We start from the raw sequence: 18,052 nt of genomic DNA on the forward strand, positions 1-18,052 counted from the left end.
TCACCCGCATGCAGCCGGAGTTCTGATAAGCGCCAGAGAAGCTGCTCTGAAATCCTAATCGTACACTGAATGTTAAAAGCACTGCTCTGTTCCCCAGTTGATTTGAGAACAACATGCATTTAAGGCTTTTTTTGATACATTGTTAAACACAATGGATTCCTGCCGTTGAACAAAGTCTAATTCATGTAAACGTATTTGGATTATAGTCGGTCATTTCTCAGCCAGTTGGTGGTTTAAACGGTCAAAAACACATTATTGACCTTTACCTAGGATTTTATTTTTTTACATTTGCCGCTACAACAGATGTATTTGACATGTCAGAGGCGCAAACGCCTCCTGCTGTCTGCTGGCTTCACTGCCTCACTGGGACAGAGTAATGTCATGTTATTAGTAACAGTCGTACTTTTCCTACTATGACAAGCGTCAATGTCAACTTGGAAATGTAACTATTAATGAAGTCATGTTAACGGCAAAGATAAGTTTTCCTTTACATAGACACCGTTGTTTGAAAGATGTCCTTAACTTTTGCAAATGGATCATTTATACCCGTACACATTTATTACCCCTGCAGATTTGTGTGTGTTTCTGTACAACAGCTTCAGTAACACCTTAGAAAACAGTTTGTAAATCATGTTGATTTCTTGCCGACCAGCAAAATGACTATACAGCATGAGGCATCAGAGAATGCTAATGCTCTCCAGGGTCAGCCCGCTGGTGAAGGCTCTGGACCAAACCCAAAGTGAAGGCGCGACACATGAGAAACTCCTCGACTTCCTCTTGCGCGAGTCATTAACAGGAAACAGCAGGACCGTCCTCATCTACTGTATCCACCCTCATGGTAAGTGGCCCTTCAGGGTCGACTGACCCCCAACAGCAACCATTCCTTGAGCCAGCAATGACTGCTGTTATTACCCACCAGGTCTTCTAGCAGACGAGACTCCATCGGATTTAGCTCTGGCCCAGAAAGCCAGACGTTTGGTAACCAAGGCAACCCCTAATCACTGGTGTCCAAGAGCAGCAGAGCAAGAAATCAGATACAGTATAATGGACCTGAGAACCCGGATGATGTCACAGGGGGGAAACGAATTTCACGACACCTACAGGCTGGCGGAGCTGACCAAGAACCTGCAGGTAAATCATTTACCCTCAACACGTGGTACATTTTGCGACAAGCTCAGAGCCGGACTAAACGATGCGACGTCACCGGCAGGTCGTGAAAAATCAGTCCTGGGAGAAGAGAAGGAAAAAGTCAAAGAATATAAAAGACAAGACGCAGGTTTTTACTGAAAATGCTTGTTTTTGCTCACAGCTTTGACATCATGTGTGATTACGTGTGCATCCATCTATGTTTTGCACTGATGTGTCAGAGTCACCAATTCCCGAACAGCAACAGGCACGACAGCGATCATCGAGAAGGCCCGGACAAAATGAAATATTTACGAGAGCTGCTGAAACAGCAAATGGAAGAACACATCAGAGGTCATTTGCTGCAACCATGAAGAGGGTTTACACTGAATGGAGGCGCCACAGCGTTATCGTGTTTGTCTCTCGTGTCCAAAGACGGAAAAGGGAATGCAGAGAAAGTTCAAGAGAGAGTGGCAAGAATCCAGCAGCTACGGGACGCTCTCAGAGAGGAGACGCTGAGCAAAGGGGCCGCTGCAGTGAACTCTGACCTCCAGCTACAGGTAACGGCACTTCATCGAACTCCTGCCATCTGAAATAGGTTGCACACTTACACACCTGTTTAGATAGAACCTGCAGAGTTGAAACCCACACTAACACGCTTGCCCTATCAAGGCTCAGTCTGAGCGAGAATATAAAGAAGCACAGGAGCGGAGGAGGCAGCTTAAGGAGGAGTGTCAGAGATTCATTCAGGAGGAGGTGGAGAAAATAGAGCAAAACTTGGCACAGGAAATGGTGAGACAATGAGATGCATGGCTGCGATATATCTCAACTGCAGTATTCTGACTCTTTTTAACGGTTTTATCCGATCCTCCTGTCAGACAGAAGCCCCCCAGAGAGAGCTGCTGGTGCTGACCAGGGAGAGGCAGGTCCTCGTGCTGCAGATAGAGGCTCTGCGCACTGAGGCCCAGCAGGCTGAGAAGGACCTGCAGAATCAACATCACACGCATCAAACAGAGCTGCAACGTCTCAGAGAGGAGAGCCTGCAGGTGAGGAAAGTTTGTCGGCCCAGCGAATGCGCTTCACCAATAGATACTATAGATTAAGTGACCCAGGCGGCATGCAGGAGGCTGCTGAAGCGTGCTTTTGATTTCAAATGCAACACAATCCTGAGCGTGACTTGAGTTTGCACAAATTGCTAGAATTAGTCCCATGCAGAAAACATTCTTTAACATGGTCTCAGCCCCGAAATCATACAGTTAAGCAAGAGGGATAGGTCTCCTACATCGGATATAAGAAACCGGTAGAGGTGGCAGCAATGAATGCAATGAGAAAAATGCACAGGAGAATTTACCAGAGGTTCCACACGTCAAGAAGAAGTAAGTTTCAAGTCATCACAACAAAAGTGACTGAAATACAGCAAAGTGAAGAAAAGGCAGTATGAAAGCGTTGGTTTGCTCAGTAACGAATATAGATAATTATTGTTATCTTCACTGGCCTCTAGGTTTTCAGAGTGTTTCATCAGGTGAGTGAAGAGCAGAGGAAGCTGTCGGAGGGCAGATACAGAAGACTGCTGCTGGAGGCAGTGCAGGACGCCGTCCATCTGTCCGCCCAGAACCAGCAGCTGCAGGCCGACAGCAAACGACTCCGTAAAGGTCAGTGTGCCATCTAACCTCTGCCTCCCTGGCTGTTCGATCGCTGATAGAACGTATCCCAAGCATAACGTCGGAGGGTAAACAGCAACGCCAAAAGATTGTTCTTCTTTTTCCAGCACTGGCTGAGCTGAAGGACGCTCTAGCTGTACGGGGCGATCCGATGGCTGAACTGTCATCACCATAGGAAGGAGCACGACAGATATTTGCACATCAGTACATCCTGTTAGTAATAAGAAACTCTTTACCATCTATTGGATATCAACAACATATATTTCATGTTTTAAATAGTCTGAAATTATAATACCGTTACTGTCAGAGGATGCAATAAAGACAAAAATAAAAATACCATCAAGGTGGCGATAGCAGCCATTTTTAGGAATGCTTCATTAATGACACAAATCAGGACTTGCATCATTTTATTTTCCAACAGCAACAGAATGATGAATCCTAACTCTAAAATATTATGTCAATTGGTAAATCAGGCATCGGCTTCTTGTCAGAAGGCAGAAAATGAATATCAAATACAGAACACAGACACTTCCTCCAAGAAGCCTCGGGGTTCATTCGGTGGAAATTTTACTGTCTGTAATAAAGATGAGCTGCCAGTCCGATCAGGGAAACGGGAAGAAGGAAAAAAGGTGTGAGCTGCAAGCCTAAGATGGCCCAAGACAGCAAAGCGTTAACCAACATGGAGCAGGAAATGACAAAGAGTCTGGTGATTCCGCTGCCATGCTTGAGCACCACAGACATTAAGAGTCCATTAGCTACTTGCCCCGCAATAATAATCCAAACAACCCCAGAGTATCCTTCCAAAAAGCTATTTTCGCTTGTTGTGAAATAGGAGGAGAATCCATTAATGGCCACTCCAAACGCATAGAGGTAGAGATTCTGCAGGCTCAGGGGCAGCTTTTGGCTCTTCAGTACCATTTCTGTGTACACTGCAGCAAGGCCTGAAACGAAGCAATATACTAGGACAAGAAAAAGACCCCAAGTAGTGATATGAAGCCTTGGGCCCTGCTCAGCTTCTGCTCTCCTCTCAGCATCTCCTAGATCCAGGTTGCTGTATGTCTGGCACACGCATGCACACATGAGGAGTCCCAGGGCCAACCACTGAACAGGCCGGAGCCTCTTCCCCAAGAACAGGGAGTACAGCAGGGCCGTGGACGCGATTTTCAGGTTGGAAAGAATTTGATACGAGCTTGGGTCCATGTAGCCCTGCATTAGAACAACCAGGTTGTTGTTGAGGGCGTAAAGGACGGCGGGGACTGCGTAGGGGGCCATGAGGACCAGAGTTGGAGGAGGAGTTGAGGTTCCTGTACTTAGAACAAAGGCCGCCAGCGAAATGAGAAGTTTGGCTAACTCGATCATAACAACACAGGATGAGGGGTTGAAAGGGACTTCATCATCATTCTTAGTGAGAGCGATGAGAGGCGCATGAGAGCCATAGATGAGGGCCATCAGCCCAAAGAGGACACCCCAATGAATCCTCTTCAGCCACCGTCTCCTCATCCTCGCTGGATTCTGGATCACAATCATCCTTAATGAAGCAAAATTAACACTTCGTTCATTCAGAAATATTCTATAAACTAGCTGTAGTGTAAAAAAAAAAAAAAAACATTCTCATTCCATAAAGCTCAACAGTTTAAACATCAAACAAAAATTCAGAGTATTACATATACAAAGAATTGAGCATCTGAGTCACATGAGCTTGAACCATGGAGGTGTAGAAACTATGGCCTGTTCTACACAACAGGCAGCAAAAATAATTCACTGTGAAATATGACGGACCGAAGTTGAACTCTTCTCAGCACCAAGCCAGTTCGTCAACATCAAATGATACCAAATAGGAAACAGCTGCGTTTAACGGAACTTGAAACAAAAATGCTCTCTACGTTGAGTCCCAAATGGCGTTGCACTTACATTAATTACAATTGCAGTCCAGAGAACACAGAAATGTTGATGGCTGCCGCCAACAAAGTAGCAGCTGCAACAAGAGTTCCTTGTGTGTCCACAAAGTCACAGGGAGAGCATACGCAGCACGCCAAAATTACTTGGGTCCTTTTGTCAGGCTGTTCAAATACTCTTTCAAGGTCCTTTCAACGTTGGGCACATCGTAGTTCTGTGCCGCATACATGCCAGTGATTGTTCCCAGCAGCACTCCCAGGATGGGAGAGGAGCGAAGCTTGGCCACCACATAGCCGGCCAGAAAGCCCTTCAGAAACGGCGATCCCAGCACTGAGCCTCCCTAAGAGGAAGTGGGATTTAGAAGAACATAGTCAAAAACATTAAAGTATATATATTTAAGGCACTTTAAATGTAAAAAAAAATTTAAATCAAGAACAAGCAAAAGAAGAATACACTGGACTTTGTATTAAGATGTTCGCCTTTCATCCAAGACAAACAGAAACACATCCGGAACGCTCTCAAGGCACGCGTCTATCCGAAGCGGGCATTTGTCAAGGTCAACAAAACAAACAACAGAAGCAACCACGAAGAGGAGCAGGAAGACTCGTCATCATCCCCGACGTCAGCTGGTGTTCCAGAAAAACATCAAGATAAAACACAAGATTCAAGATACGAAGGCCCTTCAACAGAAACAAGTAGCTTGTACTGTCCTACCATTTTATCTAATAAATATAGTCATCATCATCACCACGTTGGATATCTGAATGCAATACTCTCTCATTGATTAACAAGCACTCGATCTGGCCCTGAAGGTCTCCTTCCGTCTGATCAGCTACAATCACTACAGAACATGTCTGTAACAATCCACGGCTTGCAGGCGACGTGAAATAATAAAAAAAACAGGTTTAACTTCTTGCAGTCAGCAGAGACGTCCAACGACATACCTGAGGAATTCCTGCCGACACTTCGCTCTCCACTCGCCTCTGGATTTCATCCAACTGATCTTTCAGCTGCGTTAGATCTCGGAGTTGTTTGAGAGGATCCTTAAAATAAAGCCATGCAAAGAAATAGTATAACATTTTAAACTTTTACCGAGGATAGCTTCGGCTGCTGTACGACACTTTTGAGTTACAGCGAGGAGGAAAATGCAATAAGAGCATCAACTATTTTTCTCCTTCTTTGCTAATTCGTGTTAGCTGATGGGCAACACGAATTAAGCAGCTCAAACAGAAGAAGTTGATTGAATTGAAGCAGCAATTCTCGCTTTGTTAAAAGCTGAGACGAAGCGATATGTCGTCATCCTCCGGTAGATGACGTCATTGTAAAGAAACTCGTACGAATAAACTAAAAGTCAGAACGAAATAACTCACTCTGTCATTCACCATTTTGCCCATTGGGACGGTCACGCTGACGCTCATTGGCCTGCGCTGCTTCGACGTTTTCTTTTCCTCTGTAAGGCGGTTGGCAAATATGTTCTAGCGCCACCGCCTGGTCTGGAAGACTATCCCCAACTGGCAGGACGAGAAGCAGCGTACGGTTCATTCTGCACACATTCCACATTACCCCCCGTTCTATTTTTAATGTTGCGATAATGCTGCCTTTTGCTTTATTTCATGATTCTGCATGTTATACTTTCTGATTTGATTAACTCACGTCATTAATATCAATCTAGCTTTATATTTCTGTAATTACTAACCCCCCCCCCCCTCGCTTTACATTTGGAAATTAATTACACAACCACATCTGATTTCATTCCCAGTCGATATGTCTACCTACTCTCCCTCTGTTAATATAGACCTTTCTAATTTCAATATGTTCAACACAGAGTGTGATCTGATCATTTTATTAATTTATGAAACTATCAAAAATATGAATACCATTCCATTATTTTACAAGCCATTTATGCTCAAATCTGTCCATTTTCTTCAGTAATGTTTTATAACAGAATAATTAGTCACAGTCTCACATTTCCCTAGAAAAACTCTAAACGTTAACATATCTATTAATTGTCTTTTATACCACTAATTTATTACCTAAACTCTGAAATGGCCTGTGTCCATTATCGCTCCAACGTTACGTCACGTGCCAAAAACGCCCGCTTTGATTGGTCATCAAGCTTTTGTATTCCTGCGTTTCATTGGTTGAAGAATATAGCAACACACCGCCATGTTTTTTTTACAGGTCGACAAGAAACGAAGCTAGTTTGTATGTCTCTGGGCGTTGCATAATTCTTCATTTAATATAAAGTGAAGACAAATGTCATAATTACTTCTCGTCGTCACGATCGCGGACATTTTCGGTGACCCCTAAGGTTGTTCGTAGCAGAGTGGGGAGCCTCGGGTCGCCATAGGTAAGGCGTCAATAAGGAGTCATTTCATTGGATAGCCCGACACTGTGCAGGCAGTATAAACACACGCCATTAAACCTACTTTGAAAACATGGAAGGGCCGGTCCTTTAAATCCTAGCGCTTTAGTCCCGACGATCCGCATGTATGACAGATGCATTCCAGTATTGTCGTCTGCCTCCGGCACTGTCGCCACGTGCTCGCCAGGCGTGAAACACGAACCTGCGACTGTCTTTTATCATAAAAGCTCCACAAATCCCTTGCTTTCGTTGAATAGTAGAAGAGCGTCGTATTACAACCCTGCTCTGTTTCCAATTACATGGTGACGCATGTATTCTCAAAGTAGTGGATTTTGAAATAATTTCTCAATATATATTTCTTAATGGAGGTCCAAAGTGACCAGCACAATAACTCCGTACCATTTTCATGTTAGGCTTAGATCTGTGGTAACCATGGAGAAACTTGAGGTGTTTGAGGTTGTTAAAGTGACTGAGGAGGTGGAAAGCTGCTCCACCCGAGTGGAGGTGACAACTCCAAAGAAGAGGAAGAGCAAAACTCAAGAGCTGGCCGTTGACAAACCTAAGAAGCCAAGGTAATGTACAATAGACGCCACAAAGGCCTATAATTACTGTCCCATTGTCTTGTACTAATTGTATATGTGCTTTAGGTCAGCGTACCTGCTGTACTACTTTGATGCTCTCCCGGATATGCAACAAGAAGTCCTGAATATTCCACAGTCTGAGATCAACAAGCGTATCAGTGAGAGCTGGAAGAGGCTCAGCGTCTCTGAGAAAGCCTACTACCTGGAGAAGGCCAAGTCTGAGAAGGAGGGCATGGATACAGTAAGATAAATCCTTACTTAGATTCAGTTACGTTATTAGTATGAATAAGTCAGTACATGTAAGGAGCTGTGGAGCCTTTTGTCTCTTCCCATTGTAAGTAGTGTTAGATACAATTGGGTTGCTCTGAAGGAAATTTGAATGTGTGGAAGATGCTCATCGCAATCATTTTCATGGTTGGATTTCACAGAACCGGATTTTCTGGGTAACAACAAACAGTTTTTTCTTAATGTCCTTGTCCCTCAGACATCCCTCAGCCCCTCCAAAGACCTGCCAGGCTTCCGCAAAATCCTCCCCAGAGCCAGTTACTTTCTCCTTTCTAACGGGTGCGCCTCAAATCACAAGCTGGCTTCTCTGCCGAAGATGAGCGTGGAGACTCTGGACTCTTCAGTGGAGGGAGGTCTGCCTTCAATATCTCTCACCCAAGAGCCCCAGTTCACACCTCTTGGGCTGGCAGGTGAGGTGGAACTTTCAGAGCAACCCGTCCTTGTTGATGACATGCCAGGGGCTCCTCATCCTGTGGAACCCCAAGGAATCCCACCCGCCTCCATGGACATACAGATCTCTGCTGAACCTACGACCAATGTGGCCACATTGAATGGAAATGAGGCAAGAGTCAATTGTCGCGGTTATTGTGGGCCGACGATGCAGCAAAACCAGGGAGAAACAGCTCAGGTGGTCGCAATTATACCCGCTCAGGTGAGCCGCAACGGCCCCTTTGCCACCTAGCAGAAAAATATTTAGTTATTATGAACAAGAATTGCAACGGCTTCATTAGTAAAAGTCCACTGAGGTGATTTGTTTGTCATTTCAGAATCTACTGGAGCCCAATTCTTTGGCAGGTGTCAGCTCTGTGGGCTCTGTAATGATGGTATCTGTGGGATCCAGCATGGAGCAAAGTGCCAAAACGTCCTATAAAATGGTGATTAGCCACATAATTCATCTGCCTTGTTGATTTCACCGAGACAGGAATGCACAGAAATCGAGATACCGGTACATAAAATCTGATGCATTGCTGTCCTGAATGCAGCTGGCAGAAACGTCCATTTGTTCCTCCTCTTTTGCAGTCTGTAAAGACATACACTCGGAGAGGTCGAGGGAGGTGTCTAAATGCTGGCTGTTCCTTTGTGTATGTCACCCGCCACAAACCACCAGTGTGCCCAGAATGTGGGAGCCACCTGGGTGGGAAGTGGAGGCCTGCTGTAAGTGACCAGCAGTATCATAGATGCTCAATCTTTTGTTGGCATCAAGATGCATTCCAGCGATTAATCAGCTTTCAGTAAAACTGAGTTCTGCCTCTTTTAATGTATTAGAAAAAGGAGAAAGATGTCGGCTCAAATCTGCAGACAGATGAATCAAAGGCCGCTGAAAGCCACCGACCCACACCTCCCCCTGATCAGGAGAGCAAAACAAACACCAGTGGGAATAGAAAAGGAGGACAAGTTCAACGAACACCAAGGAAGCCGCATCCAGGTCCTGCTGTAAAGCCAGCAGGGGGCAGCAGCATCAAGGAACAGAAGAAAAGAAAGTGAGGCTCCGCCATTTATTACATGTTGTTTTGTTAAAAGTGACCCAACCATATTGGAACAGAATTATATTGTCACCGTTGTTTTTTTTTATTTTGATTGTAAGTTTCGTTTTTGTGACATTGTTTTTCTCCATCATCAAACAGACAGCTGAAAGACGTTGCCAAGGTTACAGCGGCCCAAGGCCGATGCAGAGGCAATGCCGTCGTTCGGAGGAGGCCTGTGAGGCCCATCCTTCCTGCCTGCTCTAACACAGGCAAGCTCTAACAAGCAACACATGAAGCTGTATTCTGTTGTAAAATAAAAGTCACCCTCGGACTTGTATTTATGCCCATGTTTGTGTTTCTAGGTTCGACTTTGTTCCAGATCCTAACTGTTCCGCCTGAGACACGAACATGTCAAACTACGCAAAACAATAAATCCACTGGTGCTGTCCACCTTTTGGTTTCATTGCTATTGCTGCATATTATATATTTATAATGGCATGCACAGACTTTTATCATACAGAGAATACCAAATAAATGTTTTGTTCTCCCTTCATGTGGCCTTTTTCTAACCACAGTGGCTCAGGACGGTTTCTCGGGTCTCAAACCCAGCACCCTAAAGCAGCTCGGCCAGGTTATCCCAGCAATCACACCCAAGCAGGTGAAACACCCGCTCACTCTTACAGACACAAATCCGAACAGCAAGGAGAAAACTTTATGATCTGCCATTCCACAGGTTTCCTCCGTTCCAGTAGATGGAATCCAGGCTGTGTCCTCATGGTCTGACAGGAGAGTGAATATCCTGCCAGTCGTGCCTTTGAAACAAAGGCATACTATTTCAAGCTTTGTAAGTATAATGCTTCTCTTTGTGCTTTTTCTTAACTAACATACTTGAAATGTCCCCGTTGAGGGACAAATAAAGGAATACCGTTTCTTACTTTTCCCAATGTAACATTGTCTCTCGATTATGAATAATTCCTGCACATCATTCTCGTGTTAGGATTTAGGGCTGTCCACGGCGCGAGGACGGGGTCGTTGCAAGAACTCCTCCTGTGACTACATGTATAAGAACAGACACAAACCTGCAGCGTGCCCTAAATGTGGCTGTGAACTGAGCCTGAAGTATGCCAAGGGAACAAAGGTGAAAGTTTACCAACTCTTGATTCTCCACAATTCACGATTATCTGGATACATTTCCAGATGTTTCTGTCACCCATAATTCATATTGCTTTCTCTCCAGCGCTCTTCCAGAGATAAGTTGTGATAGTCGAACTATATTTCTTAACAGCGTATTTCAGAGATGGAACACTTTGCACATTTTAACAGCCCTTTGAAGCTTCATTTTACAGAGATTTTGTCAGAAAAATCACACAAAGGATTACCGGTATACATTCTTATTCTTCTTATCCTCTCTTTTGCAGTCCGTGATTCTACTCAATCCACAGCAGGCCCTGAGTCCTTCTCAGAAGGACATTCAACGTCAAAATACCCTGCAGTTACTACATCGAACACTGCAGATTCCAGAGAGCGAGATTGAGCTCCAGGAAATATTGGCCCTCATCCAGGAACTCAACAGTGTTCAGATTGTGTTGGTTCAACCAGGTCACCAGGAGCTTGACATCATCGCTGAGATGGAGACTCTGGTTGAGACTGGTTGGCCTCAGTTCTATGAATCGGCCGCGACTCACTGTGGATTGTGCAACATCCCTCTCTTCAAAGGAGATCAGAGGTAAAACATTTAGAGACTGATGCGGTCCGATCTTTGCCTTTTGAATGGCAACATTTTCCTATCCTGCTTTTAGATTTATTGTGAAATTGTGTCAATGATCTGCGTTGAATTTATAAATCTTACTGTGGCAACATGGCCTACTCTGCCTCTGATTGGCTTGGCATGATGCTGATGATGGCGGGTCATAGCATCGCTAACGTATGCGCCCCTGTGTCGTAGCACCATTGCAGGACAAGAGAACTGCTGGCTGCTGACTGAGACGCTCCTCCAGACGGCCTCTCTCCAGCTCAAAGTGTGTCTCAACATTCAGTGTTTGGCTCTGCATAGCTTCACTGACCTGCATCCTGGTGAGCACTGGCTCTTCACCACCAGCATTTCTTTAGACACATTATTCCAGGACATTTACAGTCAAGCATCAAGTACTTAAACTTGGCAGATCTACCTTCATCTTGGTTTATTGTCCTCCATCATTTGGTCAAAGGCAACACAGCGTTCTCTAACTTAAATGTCTTTTTTTTTTTCTTCTTGGCAGGCTTGTTCAACGTCGGGAATAGACTGCTAGTTAGCATCGACCTGTTCCTGAAGCTCAGAGCTGGTATTAAACAAGGCCTAAACCCCTATCAGGCAGCCAGGACCATCTTAGACCATGTCCCCAGTCACCCTGGTAAACACCGGACAAATCTGCAGCATTCATTTGATTTAGTCCGTCTGTTTTATTGTGTCTTCCTCTTTTGTATCAGGACACACCCTGAATCCAGAGGAGCTATCTCAAATTCAGGAGCTCCTCCTGAGTGGCTACTGGGCCTTTGAGTGTCTGACGGCACGCGATTACAACGATATGATCTGCGGCATTTGTGGCGTTGCTCCTAGGGTGGAGATTTCACAACGATACGCAAGCAACGTCCTGGAGCTAAAGAATGTGGAGGTGAAAAGATTAATGCAACCTGTGACGTGTGGTTTAATCAGTTCCCCTGAAATTTAGACATAAATAAAATATAGTCCAGTAAATACATTTATTTTAGATTTTGTTTTGCTCGGCTACAATTGGATTGTTTGCACATTTTTGCCGTGTGTGTGTGTGACCAAGCTGTACACTAAAACATTCCTTGCATGCAAACAGGATAAATTGTGCAATATCACAACCGTAAAACATTTTAAAAGATTCCTCTGAAGGAGGAAGTTGCATGGTTTTTGGAACTCCTAGGAGAGATTACCCATGACCAGATTATCATAACTGAAACTTAAAAAAAAAAAGGTTGAATGAAGAAAAGGGATTTTTACACACGAGACATAATGCTGGCTTTGCAAGGTGCATTTCACCGCGACTGAACCGTTTCCCATGAGCTAGCCATCCTTTTGGCTAGCTCAGGCATGGGCAAACCCAGGCCCGGGGGCCATATGCGGCCCGTTGGTCTTTTTAATCCAGCCCGCCAAACTTGTCCAAATTATATCATTAAATAAAATTGTATTATAATTAAACCTCATTCATTTGACCTTTTCCCTGTAATGCTACCTGTAAAGGGCCAAATCCTTTCATGCAATAGCTTTCATGTGTCATTTATATTAGTTCACACAAACACTCCATCCATCTGTTCTTGGTCCGGCCCCTCTGTCAAATTTTAGAACCTATTGTGGCCCGCGAGTCAAAAAGTTTGCCCACCTCTGGGCTAGCTCATGAATAAAGATGAATTTGGAGCCTTATCCTCGACATCCAAAACCATAACATTATATTTCATCTACAGTTTACTTGGCCAGACGTGTCGGTCTCAGATGAGGTGCACGTGGATGACTTCTGGCTAACCATGGAGAGTGAGGCTATTGAGCAAGCGGCTTTCCCCACTGACGTCCCCATCACACGGGTGGATGCCTCTATCATTGCTCCCTTTATTCCTCCTCTCATGAGGAGTGCTACTGTTATCAACACAGAGAAGAATAAAGTCTTATCACAAATAGAAGAACCCTCAGGTACCTGAATCTTAGTGTACCAAAATGTTCAGATGGATATTGGTCTGTAGTGGCTTCTGTGGTCAGACAATTTTAAATCTCCTGCCTTAGGAGATTCCTCTGTTTTGGTGCGTCTCATTCACGATGGTCTTCTGAGGCTGGATAAGATTGAAGATCACAGCGAGGACGAGCTGAGAAAAATGCTGCACGACTGCGGCTCAAGCGTCACGCCGGACGCCAATAAGGTGTGTGAGTGTCGTTTGTTTCCTCTCGTCTTTGAAGTGGAGTTTGTGAACACGAAAGCCTTGTTCCCGTCTCCCCATCTTAGAATGATCTTCTGGCGTCCCTCGTCTCCTTGTACACACATGTTCATAGTGGACTCTCCACAGCCCCACAGCCACCGACACACCTCACGGCTGGCAAGTTGTCGAAGGTTTGCCCCCACAAGGTAAGGGCAGCAGCTCTGCCATTCTTCTGTCCGTTTAGAACTTCAACCAAAATGCCGCCCGTGTCTTTCGCTCTGAGATCTTTCAGCATGGCTTTGTTTCTGTTTCTCTCCCGTGTCTCAGGTGGTCTGTGGCTCAAAGTACTTGGTGAGAGGAGAGACGGCGCGGGATCACGTGGACCTTCTGCTGTCGGCTCGCTACTGGCCTCCCGTGTACGTCAGCGACTGCGCTCGTCAGGTGGCGCTGTGCTCTGACACGAACTACCCAGAACTGGCAACCCAGATGTGGGGCAGGAACCAAGGCTGCTTCTCTGACCCTTTTGAAAAGCCGGTGGTGAGTTGTTGAAATGAAATGTAAAAATAAGGAACTTGTGTTTGTGCTGGCTAAACGGAAAAGAATCACAGGACCAATCGGTGGTTTGGATCATAGATACGACACACGTATGAGTGAAGCGGGTCAGACATCAGTTATCGTAAAGATTTACTAAATGGTAAAAGCATTGGTGATCATTTAGAGTGGGGGGAACCCACATTTCAGTCATAGTTTCTTTATTTGTTTTTTTTTTAGCTGGTGTCGTGTGCTGAGCTGCAGGAGCAGCCGTACAGCGCCGACCTGTCATTGGTTGCAGAAAACCAACTCGTTCACCCCATCACCAAATCATCTTGCTGCTGGCTGGTTCACCCTGGAGCCCGGGAGCCTTCTGCTAACCATTTAGAGCACCACTCAATGACCCTCTGCAGAGATCTGGAGCCCTACATCGGCCTGGTGTCTGAGCTGGAGAATGAGGACGTCAAGGCGACAGAGCAAAATGAACAGATGGATAAATCAGAGAATGACTGCGCAGAGAAGCCAGAGGACTCGTTCTCTGTCAGCTTTGTGCGCCGGCAGCCGGTGGTTTTCAGCAACGCTGCTTACTACTACCTTTACAACCGCCTGGTGGACTTTCTGACCAGCAGGGACATCGTGAGCCAGCAGATCAGTCAAGTGGTGAATGCTTGCCAACCAGGGGAGGTAGTGATCAGAGACGCTCTTTACCGACTTGGAGTCGCTCAGATCAACACTGAGAAAGAGGAAGATGAAGGTAGTGGGATGGAGGGACAGATACAAGAGAGTGGGACTGAGACTGAGGTTGGGACTCCTGAATAAAATAAAAAATAGGCAGGACATGGACTGAATGTCAAATATGGCTGCATGGAAAGAGAGGAGTGCAGATAATCATCATCCTGACAAGACCTCACTGAGAGTGTTACAAGACATAATGCGTGTGAAAATGTGAAGGACTAGCCAAGACATGGGCAAACTAGCACCATATACGGCCCGTTAGGCTTTGTAATACGGCCCGCCAAACTTGTCCAAATAATATAATTAAATAAAATTTTATTATAAACCTCATTCATTTTACCTTTTTCCCTGTAATGCTACCTGGAAAAGGCCAAATCCTTTCATGTAATGGCTTTTACATGTCATTTATATTAGTTCACACAAATACTCCATCCATCTGTTCCTGGCCCGGCCCCTCTGTCAAATTTTAGGACCCATTGTGGCCCGCGAGTAAAAAGGTTTTCCCACCCCTGGACTAGCATGTACTAGCGGATTTATTTAAGACATTGGTGTCAGGTTTTACTGATGTGAGGAAATGGACTAAATATGGACAACTGTAGCAGGAATGGGCCTTGAATGTTGGATTGCCACGCCCCATGTCGGTTTTTAACCATGTTGACAGCCGTTGTGACGATACAAGAAGATGAAGAAGAGACTGAAAAATGACACTTTTGAATAACAGAGAATGTACCTGTATTTTCTGTCTCTTACCAAATTGGCAGCCACAAGCTAAAAGGAATTACACAGGCCCGTCCGCTTTGTGCTGCACCTCTCACCTTGTTGCCTTTTAGAATTTAGACTGATGTTTGCATTTAAAAATGTAAAATGTGTTTCAGTCAATTTTACTGAATTGTAACAGAACGCTTTGCTTTATTTGGGTCGCATTTTCCTTAGTAGTCTTCAGTCTGAGAATGCAATTGTTCAAGAAATAGCCATGATGCTCTTATCCAATTAATCTCAAGTGACCTTTCTCTTCTTTAGCTGATCCGCCTCTGACAAAAGCATGACGAACAGGAAGAAAACAGCATTTTCAAGCATCACTGAAGAGATGTAGCACTATTGTCTATTGAGCATTATTGACGGGCATTAAGATCGCTAAATATCCAGTCAATGTAAATCTTAGTTATCACATTATTACCCTCGCCGAAGGGGAGGCGAGGGTATTGCAATTGGGTCTGTTTGTTTGTCTGTCTGTCTGTTTGTTTGTTTGTTTGTATGATTGTCTCTCCGCACGCATAACTCAAAAACTAGTAACCCAATCGACTTGAAATTTTTACACAAGCAAGGTTCTGTCCGTGGCTCGGTCCCCCCCGAGAATGGCATTGATCCGGATCTGGATCCAGATTCTAGAATTATTTTTACATCTGGAATTGTGCCTGTGCTGTAACATGGGAGTGTCGCTTTAAGAGGGAGGGACACGAATGGCATGATGGGAAAAAGAGTCCGTAAGGTGTGTTGTAGTACACAGGAGACAAAAATATTACATGACGTTACTGAACCGAGAACTGTAATTAAAAGTTGCCAAACGAAGATGAACGTGAGTCCAGTCGTTCATTTCATTTTAGGGGTGCAGCATAAAAGTTGTATCTTTTCCCGTTCCGGAGCAGCAAGCTGGAGCAGGTTTGGCCCCTCTGATCCAGAAGCCCTGTTTATTGTCTCACAAGATCGAATAGTCTATTGGAGGCGAGGGTCTGCAATCTCTGATTGTCTCTTGTTATTATTATGCAAGAGTGATGGCTATTCTTCTTCCTGTATTTTTTGAAGGCTTGCCTTTCTTGTATCAAAGAAAAACCTTTAACCTGAACTACTTTCAGTGTGAACTGTTTGTCCAGTGCAACATACTTTCTGCATAAAAACCACACAGATTCTTCAACACTATTCGGTGGGATCTTTGTCGTGGCAGTATCATGAATAATAATAATAATGAAGATGCCACCTCAATGCACAATTGGATCCATAGAACAGTAAATTATATTTTTGTTCATAACTCAGTCTAGTGATTCTGAACACACAGTTTCAATGCTAGGGGTAGGTTTTCAGTGAATTAGGTATTACTTAACTTGACATGAGGCAGATCTGAGTTTTCTCTCGTGACGATGTTACCATTGGTGATGAGAATAAATTATTTATACTGTGTTGCTGAAACATTTGAATATGAAGGAAAGAAGAATAGGATTGCAGCAGTGTAATAAAAGCACTTTGAGGATTATGCTTTATTCAAACTGAAACAATTCAATTATTTGGTGGACAATTATACAAACACTTGAACAAGATGTTTTACAAAACTCTGATACCTCGTAAACTAGAAATATATCTGAAAATAATGAGCTAATATTACAATCCTAATGACTATAATTTTAACTGAAGCCATGCATAGTAGGAAAAGCATTTAGACTTTCTGAATAATCCTACAAAGATTTGCAAAGCATGCAACAGTGATGGGTACCGTGGAAAATGTTCTATCGAGAGGAAATGCAGATGAGACATTCAGTAAAAGAAAAGAAAGGAAGTGAGAGAGAAACATAAAAACAGCAGCACAATTATCAGCAAAATATATAGATTTACCCTCCCTGCATCTTTTCAGCGATTGAATTGGCAGCTTTTGTATTGATCCCCCTTATTTGCACAAAACCCCACACAACACAAATATTGATGCCTTGTACTACAGTCTACTCGACAATAATTCAGTGAAAATAAAGAATGATTTACACCATGAGATTTATACATTATGAAATTCTTGAATTCAAAAATACAGCCTGTATATCTCAAAATAGCATGCATGTTATTTTAAAATGTCCATGTAATTGGCAGTGTAGGCTGACTGTTCAACACCCAAAGTCTCGTCTGTCGAGGAAATGCAAAAAGTCGTACCTCGTAAAACTTTCATAGTCACACGTGAAACATTTTTCATCTAGTCGACAGACACAAAGTTTTCCCAACTCACTTTATCAGTTTTCCCTGCTCATTACTCATGCTGGATGCTGGTTAATTGATTTGTTAGAAGTGAAAGAAATCACATGTTGCCACTGTGAAATTGTCACAGAAAATACATCTAGGACCCAGCCACATGTTCAATTCAACACCCATCGCAACGCCTGAGAGCATTTTGATGGGTAGATTATCTCTTCCTCTGGGAATAGGTACGTGGAATATAATGATGAAAAGAAAGTGAAGCTGAATTCTCATCATTGTCCAATATTACAAAAATAGAGCTGGGAAAACATGCCGAACCAGAGGTGCAGCGAGGGGAGATAGTCGTGTTCCCTTTAGAAAAGGTGCATTTGGTCAAACTGCTTTTTCTGCTCGAGCTGCTACTGAGTGGAACCTCACCCCCATCGCCATCAGAAATCTACACACATATAGTCCCACCTAAAGAATCGGTTCATTGATAATCAGAGCTGTCAAGACCTGCTCTCGCTGCACCCTGCTGGCATCTTGCCTTGTGGATGTTGTCAT

At 44.2% G+C, this 18,052-nt stretch overlaps 3 protein-coding genes across 3 annotated transcripts; 1 reads left to right on the forward strand and 2 right to left on the reverse strand.

The window, feature by feature from the left end:
• Nucleotides 1–3,245: 3,245 nt before the first annotated feature.
• LOC137895140 (probable UDP-sugar transporter protein SLC35A4) lies at nucleotides 3,246–4,382 on the reverse strand. The gene has a single exon (XM_068740626.1). It carries the CDS (start codon nucleotides 4,311–4,313, stop codon nucleotides 3,354–3,356), a length of 960 nt encoding a protein of 319 aa, XP_068596727.1. The 5' UTR covers nucleotides 4,314–4,382; the 3' UTR covers nucleotides 3,246–3,353.
• A 442-nt stretch (nucleotides 4,383–4,824) lies between these two features.
• Nucleotides 4,825–6,067, reverse strand: LOC137894934 (uncharacterized protein LOC101885612 homolog). The gene is made up of 3 exons (XM_068740409.1): nucleotides 6,053–6,067; nucleotides 5,627–5,725; nucleotides 4,825–5,022 (listed from the first exon to the last, which is right to left on the reverse strand). The coding sequence occupies exons 1-3, from the start codon at nucleotides 6,065–6,067 to the stop codon at nucleotides 4,825–4,827; spliced, it is 312 nt and encodes a 103-aa protein (XP_068596510.1).
• Nucleotides 6,068–7,476: 1,409 nt separating this feature from the next.
• Nucleotides 7,477–14,641, forward strand: hmgxb3 (HMG box domain containing 3). Its single transcript, XM_068740407.1, has 20 exons — nucleotides 7,477–7,619; nucleotides 7,695–7,869; nucleotides 8,113–8,565; nucleotides 8,681–8,788; nucleotides 8,934–9,068; nucleotides 9,180–9,394; nucleotides 9,539–9,648; nucleotides 9,742–9,819; nucleotides 9,949–10,037; nucleotides 10,113–10,223; nucleotides 10,377–10,517; nucleotides 10,798–11,105; nucleotides 11,325–11,452; nucleotides 11,638–11,769; nucleotides 11,846–12,030; nucleotides 12,848–13,070; nucleotides 13,161–13,294; nucleotides 13,378–13,497; nucleotides 13,619–13,828; nucleotides 14,063–14,641. The coding sequence occupies exons 1-20, from the start codon at nucleotides 7,480–7,482 to the stop codon at nucleotides 14,639–14,641; spliced, it is 3,774 nt and encodes a 1,257-aa protein (XP_068596508.1). The 5' UTR covers nucleotides 7,477–7,479.
• The last annotated feature ends 3,411 nt before the right edge of the window (nucleotides 14,642–18,052 follow it).

Source organism: Brachionichthys hirsutus, chromosome 6, assembly GCF_040956055.1.
Source record: "Brachionichthys hirsutus isolate HB-005 chromosome 6, CSIRO-AGI_Bhir_v1, whole genome shotgun sequence".
Classification (NCBI taxonomy): domain Eukaryota; kingdom Metazoa; phylum Chordata; class Actinopteri; order Lophiiformes; family Brachionichthyidae; genus Brachionichthys; species Brachionichthys hirsutus.